Genomic DNA, 12,500 nt, shown 5'->3' on the forward strand with positions numbered 1-12,500 from the left:
TCCAGTCGTGAGAATTAGAAAATGGTCTATTACAACCAACACATCCCCCATAAGTCTAAATAGATGAACTTGTGATTCTCTTTACAGAGATCAATCTACCTTTAGTAAACAGCCCATGAAAAGGTGTCAGGTGATGTAGAGCGGAAAAAATGGCCTATACTAGTGTATCTAGCAGAAAGTAATGCCGCGGAACATTATGTTTCTACTGATTCATGTACACTTTTTTTAAAAATAAAAATCTTGTTTTTCCGGCCTAGGATGAATTTATATTCTTATTTTTCTGCCGATTTTTGGCTGAAAAAATTCTTGTATTGTGCTTAAATGACATCCCCGTTATTGTGAACGTGCGCCACCGCGTTTCATTGCAGTCAGAGATATCAAGATGTCACGCCAGACCACACTTGGCCGTTTTGGCGGCTTTAAAAATAAATTTCTCACAGAAGCACGTGATACAAACGAAAGTACCCACTTATGTTTCAGTTACGTATAGAGAAAGAAATAATTTTATATGGTTAAGTTAAAAACGTATAATTGTATCGTATTTACAGATTTTCAACACGCACAATTATATCGTTGTTTCAGCCTCGGGTTTATTCTTAAAATTCGCAAATTTCAGTCTCGATATTCTTACAACAGAAAGAGTGTAGCATTGGTAAGCAGAGCAAAGGTACATAGAAGTGAGTAATGCACATCAGCATGGTCCACATCAGCTGATAGCTGCCGATGCAACTATTACTTTGTAATTTTTGTTATTTTAACCTGCTTTATCAAATAAAGAATTGATTGATTGAATGCACAAGGTATTTTTCCTTGTGGTAGTCGAACTGTGAACTAAGGCGATGTTCGGTAATTTGATTCTTGAATTCATCACTTTTTCCCAGAATGCACCATAATTAGCAAGCATGCACTGCACCATTCATCAGCTTTTACCAGAATGCATTGCATTTGAGAAGAACGCCGCCAAACACTCTGGAGATTGCTTAAGCACGAGGTCCCGTACATATTCCATGAAACAACACATCATATTTACGGGACCTTGTGCTTAAGCAATCTCCAGAGTGTTTCGCGGTGTTCTGCCCAAATACAATGCATTCTTCTAAAAGGTGGTGAATGGCGCAGTGTATTCTGGCTAATTATGACGGGTTCTAAGAAAAAGAGAATTCGTCCTACCTTCTCATGAATCCAGAATATGTTGCTGCTCGCTCGCAGCAACAAGTCTTGGTAGTCTCCAAATAATGAAAAATTATTCACGAAAGAAACATGCATGTACTGGTGAAATTGAGTCATTTGCCATTGGGAGTGAGAGAAGCAAATATAAGACACTAAAGGCAAATAGCTTTTGATTACCTTTTCTGTCTTCCAGTGCCTACAAAACAAATGGTAGAGAGAACATGTCAAGAAATTACTGGGTAACTGGCGGTGGTATGGTCGTATTCGATTTACCCTTCAGGAGCACGAGCACTCTATATTGAATGACCTAAAAGTTATTTACTTCTAAGAAACGTGAACCGAACTTGCCTGTTAATAACTGTAAGCACAAATACTCTGGACAAACTCTGTCCTGTCGAACCAGATAATTATTAAGAGTAAATGCCCATTTCCAATGGGCATTTTTGATCATTTTGAAAAACACCCAGTTAACGCACCCTTACCCTCCAAGGGAGGTCACACCTCTCCTACCAAGAGTTTATTGGATCATGTTCTTGCAATCAACATTTGCCCTTTTTAGCTTGTACGTTTTGTTTTCCCATTGCAGGCCACGTGATGTCGTCAAGGGAATTTTCCTTTTGTTTTTTCATAATTCATGCATACATATGCACGTACGTAAGATAACATTTGAAATAAACTGTTCCCTAGAGTAATATCACTTGGTCTGAAATGGGAAAACAAAACGTACAAGCTAAAAAGATCTATAGTCACTCTAGTCGATCTCTCATTGTTTTCCCTGTTTCTTGGCAACAAAACATTAATTTCCTTCTCTCTCCTAAATCTCTACGCTTGGAACAGGATTTCTTGCTGTTGAGAAGGATCACAAGTTAACTAAACAGGATCCCAAAGACACACAGGAAAGTGGAACAACAGCATCAATAGCAGGGCGGCCAATCCCAAGTTTGCTCGGTTAAAAAAACGCTGAACCTTGGGTTCAAACCCAGACTGTGCAAACATTCAACGTCGTAAAACTTTGCAGGGAGATCTGCATGTCCTTCGTTTTTAACCGGAGGAAGTAAAGTGTAGGTTGCAGGATAGGGTTGCAGGTCATAGTTTTACCATAACTGAAGCCACCTAAACCTTTGATGCTAACATTAGGCTTAAACATTCTCTAAAGCATAGTGCTTAGGCCTAATGTTAGCATTAGTGAGTCGCTTCAGCTAAGGTGGAACAATGGCCTGCAACTTGCAGTTTACACCCTCCACTTTTTTACTCTTTTCAAATAGGAACAATAAACCTGTGTTGTCCTTCTTTAATAAGTCCTATCTCACAACCTTTGATCTTAAACTCTGTAACACCCTTAAGACCTCGCAAACAGATAGGAATGAGAATCTGGTACGCTGAACGCTCAGTTTTACTTTAAAAATTGGCAGTACTGAGTTGCTATGGTGACCCAGTGCCCACTTACACAAAGGCAGTAAACACAAACAGCAAAAAAAATTAAAGTGGTACTACGACCAAAAAAAAATGTTGTTTTTCCTTTGGATTTCAAAACTATGTTAACTAAACACTAACTCACACAAGTTTTAAGTTCTGATTTTAAAAAGACACCTGTTTATTTTAGCTGGAATTTTCTTATTTATTGGTCCGCCATTACTAACTTTAAAATCTTGAGAGAGCTGGGTCGAGGAGAAAATGACGTCAAACTCTCACTAGTTTAAGAATGCAATGCGTGTGTACGCGGCCTAATTAATATGCAGCACGGGAGTTTCGGGCTTTCAGACTTTTCAACCCGTGTTTTGCATATATAATAAATTGCGTTTACACGCTGAAATTTTAAGCTAGTGAGTAAATGACGTCATTTTCTCTAGATCCAACCCTCTGAGGTCCAATCGGCCAGTTTTGAACGTGAGTAATGGCGGACCATGAAATCCAAAACTTACACTCAAAATAAACAGCCTTTGGATAAAACTCAAAGCTCAAAATTTTGCCAGTTAGGTGTTAAGCAAACACGCTTTCAAAATCTGAAGAAAAAAAGGAAATGATTTTTTGATCATAGTACCACTTTAACATTTACGATAATAAAAAAAGATAGTTACCTCTTCTATGGAGCCAAATAATATAAGCAGTAAGACCAATATTAATTGCAGCGAGTATGACAGTGACAATGACAAAAACAGTGCAGCTACATGTACATTTCTCAGCTGAAAATTGAAATAAATCACAAACAAGTTACTCGATGTCCATCCAATTTGCACAAGTACTGTGAATAAAGTTCACATATTAGAATGAACTGTTTTGTAAATCAATGACTTGAAAGAGCTAAAAGCTTACTAAAAAGCCCAATCTTGTAATATTCCAACACTGACCTATGCTGCCAGGCGTCGATTTTAACCAACATGAGGACAAACAAAACCATTGCAAAGGGCAGTGGATAGGGAGATTCTATTCATAAATCCGAGGTAAAAGATACCACACTACCAGTCATATTGCATCTACAAGTATTAAGTGGAAATGGGTTGGACATTTTGCCCGGTCTACAGACAACAAATAGCCACTGACGTGCACCTTGGAAGGGTGAAAGGAGTGTTGGCAGACCAGCCAGACACTCGCATGATTCAATTCAATTCAGTTCAATTCGATTTTTATTCACACTTTTTAATAGTTATTAGCAGAGAAAACATACAAGAGGATTAACCCACTGACCCCTGAGAGTGACAATTAATGGATTCTACTCTGTCTAACGCCAGAGGTGTGAATGGGTTAAGAGAGAACGGAGATACATGTGCACATAGATTAAAAAAAAATAAAAAAATCTTGTTTACAATGGCCAAAGGAGTACTATTAATTAATAGCTTTCGAGTTTGCCACTGTCATGTTAATTTTAAATAAGAAGACCAAGATATTTAAACTTTCATAGTGCCTGGAGGTTCGACCTGGACAACATTAGCAAAAGACCCTGCAGACTGGACTATAAACAGGCCGCAGAGGGCCATATTCAACCTTAACTTATTAAGAAGCTTATGGTTCAATTGGAGACTAAAACATTGCCTGCTGAAATGTCTGATCTTATTTTAATAATCTGATTTTGCAACCAGCGAGAGATTTTGATCAAGAGTAAGTTTTCACACCAATTTAGAAATTTAAACGTTCTTTAGACAGTCATTTGAAAGCCAATTCTTACAATTGACTTAAAGTGCCCCTGTGATAAAAAACCACTTCCTTTTTTCCTTCAGATTTTGAAAGTGTGTTTGCTTAACACCTGACTGGCAAAATTTTGAGCTTTGATTTTTATCCATAGGCCGTTTACTTTGAATGTAAGTTTTGGATTTCACGGTCCGCCATTACTCACGTTCAAAACTGACCGATTGGACCTCAGACGGTTGGATCCAGGGAAAAGTGACGTCAGAGGCTCACTAGCCTAAAATTTCAGCTTGTGAACGCAGCTTATTATATATGCAAAGCGTGGGTATAAAAGTCTGAAAGCCCAAAACCCCCGTGCTGCATATTAATTCTGCGGCGTACACACGTATTGCATTCTTAAACTAGTGAGCCTTTGACGTCATTTTCTCCTCGATCCAGCTCTCTCAAGAACATAATGTTAGTATGGCTGACCATTAAATAGGAAAATTACAGTTAAAATAAAGAGGTGTCTTTTTGAAATCAAGGCTTAAAACGTGGGTCACTTAGTGTTTTGTTAACATAGTTTTGAAATCCAAAGAAAAATATGAATTGATTTTTTGGTCACAGGGGCAGTTTAAAGCTTTTCTATGATCTGGTAAACAAGGGATGACTAGTTATGGTTCCGTGGACATGCCTCTGAGAAACTGGAAGTCGTATTCAATTTTGGACTTGTAATCAAATGTGAACATCGCTGATGAAGACGGGTCATTGAGAAAAACTTGTCATGAAAGCAAAGACATTCTTGTTCCCTGACCCTGAAATTAGCTTCTTGTTTCGTGGATAGTTGTCTCGCTGGTACTGGCATATTTTGCTGATATATATGCTCTGTTCCATAATTGTTTGCCCGTTGCTAAGGAAAAGTAAGGGCATGCATATAGTAAAAAGAATCTGCTCTTGCAAAGTCACTTGACTTTGCGGTCTTCTGTCGGTTTCTTTGAAACTTAATGAAAAAGGATCATCGTTATGAGTGATCTCTTTGCCTGATTTGGACTGTTTTTAGTGGTAATGAACTTGCAAATTGTTGTATGCACACCCAGGTTGCCAAAACATTACTCATTGTCTGGTCAGGGTATCTATTCGATGGAAAAAAAAATTGATAAGAATCAATCAATTATATAAAAATTATATCAATTAATCGATTAAATCTAACTTGTTCTTCGGCCATCAAAGCTTAATTAACTAGAAATAAAACATAGGTCCCGGTGATAAACATTGTAAAGGAATGCATTTTTATAAACTTAACATTCCGTATGCTACATAACATTTGCAAATTAAAATGATTGGTTATGATTTTGAAATATTATTTATATACAAATTCCTTTAGGTCTGGGACCGAGGTTAAGAAAAACGATCTTAGAAAAAAACTAAACATAGCAGTTACTTAATACGAATAAAGTAACAGCTTATCGCTACTGAGGTTGGCATCGGATTAAGTTCCTTAATCAACAAAATTATGTTTCTTTTTTTACATCATTAGGTTTAAAGAGGTAAAGTTTGATGTAAGTGTTTTGTCAGCCATACCAAGTGTTGCATGATATTCAGGTGGTGGTCAAATGGTACAGTGTTCATGATGTTACAATGATGTTGCTACACTGCACACTGTCCGTCCAACGAACTACGTGAACTGTAACATGAATCAAGGCATTTTGGAGCTACATGTTCATCTACATGTAGGCAGCTGCAAGTTTACTTTGTATTTCCTAAGACGTGACAACGGTCTGTATAAGAAGCATGAGTGACCCTCACGCGAAAACGTTCCTTGCGGTTAGTCGCTCGAAGCTTGCAGTCGTTCATAACCAGGTAAAAGCCACGTGCAAGGCATTTCAAGTCCGTAGTTACTAAAACCCGGAACGACCCACAATGATCCCCAACAATCCACAACGATTCTCCAACTATCCCACAATGACCCACAATAATCCACAACGATCCACAATGGTCCACAACAAAAGAAACCACCTAAGAAGACCAATACCAAGTATTTCATGGCTTCAACCTCGTTGCTAGGGTCTCTTCACAGGCCAGCTGGAAAGCGGGGAATGACTGTGGACTGGAACCCATTCTGTTAATTACGTTAATGATTAAAAATATTCAAAATTTCAAAAGATTAAATTTTAAATTGTTTTAAAAATTGAAAAACAATACCAAACATAATGACCCACACCACCCAGAATAACTTGGTAACACCTTCACAAGGTTGTCAAAAACAGGGCAAAAAATGCAGCTTTTCACGAGGCAGAATCTCTATTCAGAGACACATTACGTCCGATCGATGTCTCCCTGGCCGGTCATCAAATAAAGCTAAGTATAAGTCACATGAAACGTTTTATACGCTTTGTTCTCCATAAACATCCATCTTGAGGCCACTTAAGTTAATTTTCGTCTAAACTCGTGCCGCGACGCGCCATAATTTCTCGCCGATTTCTACACTATCGAAGTGAACTGGGATTTCACAGTGTTATGACAATGACCACCAAGATTGTGATCGGGCTCACGTACATAACACGTAATAAAGGCATAGACTAATCCTTATAATTTACTATATATGGATTAACCGGTTTAGTCAGTCTGTATGGGAAAATCTTGACCTCGGTCGTGTGTACAGACTTCACTGCGTTCGGTCTGTACTCACGACCTCGGTCAAGATTCTCTCATACAGACCTCCTGCTCAGTTAATAAGGGCTAAGTAGTGACGTAAACTGGAAGAGACACTCAGTTGTTAATGTTCAGAGTCGAAGTCAGTGAACTTCACCTGTTTTGGTAGCAGCATTACGCTTTTTCTCTTCGATAATGACATACATTTAGAGATATGTTAGGTTATCGTTTTCCAGTTCTTTGCATTGACAGGAGTTGATGTAAACCGGAAGAGACACCTGTTGATGTTTGGAGTCGAAGTCAGTGAACTTCACCTGTTTTGGTAGTAACATTACGCTTTTTCTCTTCGATAATAAAATATTTTCAGAGCTATGCATCGTTTTTTTAACGTTTTGCTGAAGAGTACTTTTTGTTTTATTCAGTAAGGTCATATTTGAATACGTTGGGTTAATACTGTAAGATGTTTATTATATGAAAAAGAAGAGCAATTTATTCGTTTAATGTAACTGGTTTGTACTAACTAACATTTTTCTTGCGAACGGCGATGAATGGCGATGAGCTGAACTTAATTCTGCTAAAGTTTGCTCGTCCTCTGTTCCCTTTTTTTCTCATCATGCTTTTTGGCACTTCCGTAAATAAATATTGGTAGGAGAAACTACTCAATATTTTTGCATGTTAGTTAGCAACTTTTTCACCGCAAAATATTACCGGTCTAGATGCCGGTCTAGATGGGATCTAGACCGCGGTCAATATCGTTTTTAGAAAAAGCGTACTATGCTACTAACAAAACAGGTGAAGTTCATTGACTTCGATTCTGAACATTAAGGCACTAGTGTCTGTTCCGGTTTACATCAATACCTGTCAATACTAACAACTGGAAAATGATAACCCAATATCTCTAAAGTATCTCTTTTTTTTGTTATATGTCGTTGTGGGATGTATGTGGATCATTGTGGATCGTTCCGGGTTTTAGTGTCTAAGATTTAAAGTCGTGTGCACCACTCAACTTCCCGTTTAGAAAAATTGCCAACCGCGCGCGCGGATGATACATCTATTCCAAAAAAATTATCATCCGTGCGCACGGATCAAGCTTTCCATTAAAAAAAAAGGCCACCCGTGCGCACGCATCGACCGTTCAGTTTAAAAATAACATAGCCATCCGTGCGCAAGACTAGAGCAATCCGTTCAAATGACACTGGAGTAAATGGCTTGAGCCATCTGAACTCAACCTTGATCTGTACTAATTATGATTTTCGCTGTTCTTACGATCAACGCTTTAACTGATTATGAAGAAGGGTTAAACACACGATCGGCGCAAGTTTAACCTTTTGAAACGGTTAGCTTTCAAACAGCAATCTGTCTTTAAACAAGAATAGAGGCAAATGAGTGTTTGCAAAATTTTTTGCCTGAAAAAAAAAGAAGTCTGAACTAAGCTATGCAAGAAAAAATATGAACGTTCGTCTCGTTCTATCCTCTGTTCTCTGTTCATCAATAAGAACACGAGCCACCGAATGAAAACAAATCGTTGGGTGAGAAAAGTTTGCAAAGCGCGCCGTGTACAAACTTTGCAAAAAGCCATGGTCACTTCCTCCGATCTTATGTTATCTTGGGAGTCAAACATTTCGATAATTGATATTTTTTTATTTTGCTTGGCTGGAAATTAAGTTCTATGATCTTCTATCTACTACTTTTTCAACTTTTCTATATTTAAAGCGTGACACTCACCGGTACCATGCCCATCATGTAAATTTTTTAAGCGCTTCCTAAAATGTCTGCAGCCGGATTGGAAAGCACTTTCGAAAAGTCGATATCTCGCAACACCCTATTCAAATCGCCAGTATTTTGTTTGGAATTCACAACACATTTTAGAACCCATCGTGTTTTGTTCATGCAAACCCGCAACACACAAATTCGCTGAGCTCACATGTTTTGAAACTGTGGATATGAAACAGCTTTGTAATCATTAACCAGGGGGTGTTGGCCTGGCTACGTCTGGACCACCCTGCCAGCCTGAACCACCCCCCTGGGGGTATTGGGTTAGCCTAAGGAGTTCTTGAATTAGAAGGCACCGTTCTTAAGCTCAATAGCGATAGTGCCCCTTCCCTTAGAAATTTGAAACAGCTTCCAAAGAATGATGGAATACTACATTCTCAGATTCACTGAGAAATGACAACAGTGGCAACTTACTATCTGGTTTTGGAGTGGTTTTAAGTGGTGGCGTGGTTGTAGGTACAGGGACAGGTGGAATTCCAACGATAGATGATGCATTGACCTTTAATTCTCCAAGCATCCCATCTACGATAGCCTTTTGAATTGTAGAGATTATAACATCTTCTGCAACCTGACTGTTGAACTTTAAGACCACATCGAAGATCAGGCTTCCACACCTGCAACAGAAAAATAAAAAAACTGGACAATGACTCGTGTACAGTGCAAATTATGTTGTAAGATGAAACTCAGGAGATGTCTGATGTAACAAATTTAACTGTTACACAGGTAACAAACAACAACACCGCAGCCGTATATAACAGATCTGACCGCAAGAAACAACAACAAAGCAACATATCTATCATATGACAACTTAAAGTGCATATGACACAAATTTTTTTATTAGCTTGTTCAAAAGAGCTTTCAAAATGTTGAAGATAGCTCTCTTGGCTGCAGAGTTATTCAAGATTTTGGTTTATGCAAATTAGTGGACTTGTGACTTCACTTAGTGGACACAAAATGATGTAAAACCACGAACAATGGAATATCTCTGAAGAAGTTTTTAGTATAGAACTGAAACATTTTACAGTTGTTATAATCATGATGTAGTTCCATGATATGGCCCAGTGTGACGTTTCCATAGCCACACAATGGGCTCCAGGCCCTCTCCATCCAAAGGGTAAAATTAGAGTTTCCCTTCCCAATAATTGTTATTTGCTCTTGATGTTCATTCAGTGGGTGTGAGCGAATATGGACATTACACAGCACAAGCACAAGGAACAAAGAAGCCATGTTTCATTTCGGGAAGGTACATGTAGAGGTCTGGTAATGAGTATGTTGCTATGGTGACATCATAATCACTATCAAAATGTGTAGTTCTGGCAGCACATCAACCCTGAAAAATTTCAACCTTGCAGACTTAGTATTTGCAAACTATTCCATATTTTTGCGATTTTACAATATTTTGTGTCTACTATGTGACATCAACTCTTTTGAACAAGCTGCTAACAAAATTTGTTTCATATGCACTGTAATGTTCTCAAAAGAGTCCTGCTATAATATTTTTTAATCACTACTTTAAATTACAGAAAAAAAGGTTATTATTATTATTATTATTTATTACTATTATTATTATTATTATTATTATTATTATTATTATTATTGTTGTCCTCCCTCACCTTACATCAGCTATCAGTTCTGCACCAATGTAACTTTGAGTATTAGCAAAGACCTTGGCCAACTAACAACATAACAATAAATAAAAATAAAATAACCATTAGCATCAGCATGCCACAGACAGAACTTGTCAAGTGATTACCACATCTGAATTTATTTACCGTTAACACTTGGTCTAGTGACCTGATGTCCATATTTTAAACCATCAGGGGCAAGTCCGGATCTCAACTATCAATCTGCAACTGGACTGTCTGCCAGTAGAATACAAGATGTAAATTTGGATTCACCTCAAAGGCTCGTTCTACTTTATAGGAGAATCTTTGTTTACACATTTTTTTTTTCGGCCTCATTAGCATAAGCTGACCGTTTTCTAATCAATCAGCCAAAAAATCATCACTGAACATTGAAAGTCCGTTCCATAATGAAGTATCTCTGAAACTTTGAGCACAACTTTCCATTACAAGTAATACCCGAGTAATGACGCTTTGCAAAATTAATTCGAAATTTTGCACAGAATGTATGGGCTCATTTGCCACCCAAAATAATATTACAATGAAAGAACAAAACCAGAACTAACAAATGAATGACTTTCAAGGACATGACATGATTACATTGGATTTCTAAACAAATTCCGAGCTTTAACCAAACTAAAGTTAGCCTACTGCAGACAACTAAACCCAATTTTGATATAGTCACAAAAAGTCCAAACATCAATTTGGCTGTGTACTTCCACCAATAAGGTAATGAAAGTACACGTATTAGAGTTAGAATTACACATATACAAATGCAGCTTTTAATCTTCTCTTCAGGCACCAGTTGTTCAAACAATGGATATGGGCTATCCACCGGATAAATCATTATCCAGTGGAAAATGGACAGTTATTTTCAGGGATGGCACTAGGATTTTTCAATCTGGGTCCTGGGACCCGCATGTTCGGCCAAATTGGGGTCCCAAGCATTTTTTGGGGGTCCCAAAATCTTGGTGACCCTCTACGAGAAAAAGAGTATGTTTTAAATTATGAGAAAAAGAGAGTAACCAACTTGGAATTAATATTGACGCATATGCATAGGACCGGCCGTCAAAGGCTTTTTCTAGAGCCGTTACATTCATTCCTGGACAAGAACTCTGTTAATGAAAGAGCACCCTTTCCAAGGGTTTACGCATCACTGGTTTCCTCCCTTAGGAGCAACGAACAGTGACGTCTTTTGCTATATATTTGCATTCAGTGACTTGCAGAGTACATTCCTCTGAAGAAGACCGCAGAAGGCGGTCGAAAATTTAGTTTTAACCTTTTTAGATGTTTTAAACCCCATTTCTTAGAACTTCAATTATGATCACAGATCGCTCCAACAGTTTTACAAACAACAGAATATACTGACAAATCAAAGCAAGTTGTGTGAGTTATTTAAGTCAGTGCCTTGCGTCCTGGGACGCATTAAAACTTCGATCATGCATTTTTTGGATTTTATTTGCGTAAAAATGCACGATTTCTGCGTTAACGCGATCCCTGATTTTCCCTGTGGATTATAAGTCTTATACATCTTGAGCTGGGGCCAGCATGCAGCTGAGGGGACACTTTAAATTTAATTTCCACACGCGTGATCTTGAATAATAATAATAATAATAGCCCACTTCGGAATATATCATATTACTCTTTGTTTGCCCCCCCCCCCCCCCAAATTTTGCATAAGCATTGTTTTCGTTTTCTCTTGGGACCATTGTAATTCCCAAGAGAAACTGGAAACAACGCTTTTGCAAAATTCGGGGGGACAAACAAAGATTATTATGGTATTTTTTGAAGTGGCCTATTGGTGAAGAAGGCAAGGGGGCACTTCATGACACTGGTCTAAATTGGCATCCACAGCTATTACAAGTGTTTCGGGACATCAATTTCTGTAATTAAGGGCTGGGCAACTGTGCACCCTGTGAATAGAATGGCTTTAGAAGATCATTTCCTTGACATGACTTTTGTTACAGCTATCATGTGTAAATGCCTGCCTGCCCACTTCCTAAATGTTAATTTAACTTGGTCATTTTTAAAAACATTAAAAACTTCTGTGCTCACTACAAAGAAATGCTATAAATAATGCTATTGCCTCATTCTGAAGTGATCCCCACACAGAATCCTTTTTATCACATTCTCCACTTGTGCTGAGGCTGATGAAAATATTTGTCCCTCCAATAACTGTTG

At 38.0% G+C, this 12,500-nt stretch overlaps 1 protein-coding gene across 3 annotated transcripts in view; it reads right to left on the reverse strand.

The window, feature by feature from the left end:
• Positions 1-12,500, reverse strand: part of LOC137982363 (fibroblast growth factor receptor 3-like) — a 44,806-nt gene that overhangs the window by 9,602 nt on the left and 22,704 nt on the right. For all 3 annotated transcript variants that reach the window (XM_068829466.1, XM_068829467.1, XM_068829468.1), the window contains exons 5-9: positions 12,406-12,494; positions 10,311-10,372; positions 9,112-9,311; positions 3,249-3,353; positions 1,348-1,366 (exon numbers count right to left, since the gene is read on the reverse strand). In XM_068829466.1, coding sequence (XP_068685567.1) covers positions 1,348-1,366; positions 3,249-3,353; positions 9,112-9,311; positions 10,311-10,372; positions 12,406-12,494 — 475 coding nt within the window. The remainder of the gene's footprint in view (positions 1-1,347; positions 1,367-3,248; positions 3,354-9,111; positions 9,312-10,310; positions 10,373-12,405; positions 12,495-12,500) is intronic.

Source organism: Montipora foliosa, chromosome 13, assembly GCF_036669935.1.
Source record: "Montipora foliosa isolate CH-2021 chromosome 13, ASM3666993v2, whole genome shotgun sequence".
Classification (NCBI taxonomy): Eukaryota; Metazoa; Cnidaria; class Anthozoa; order Scleractinia; family Acroporidae; genus Montipora; species Montipora foliosa.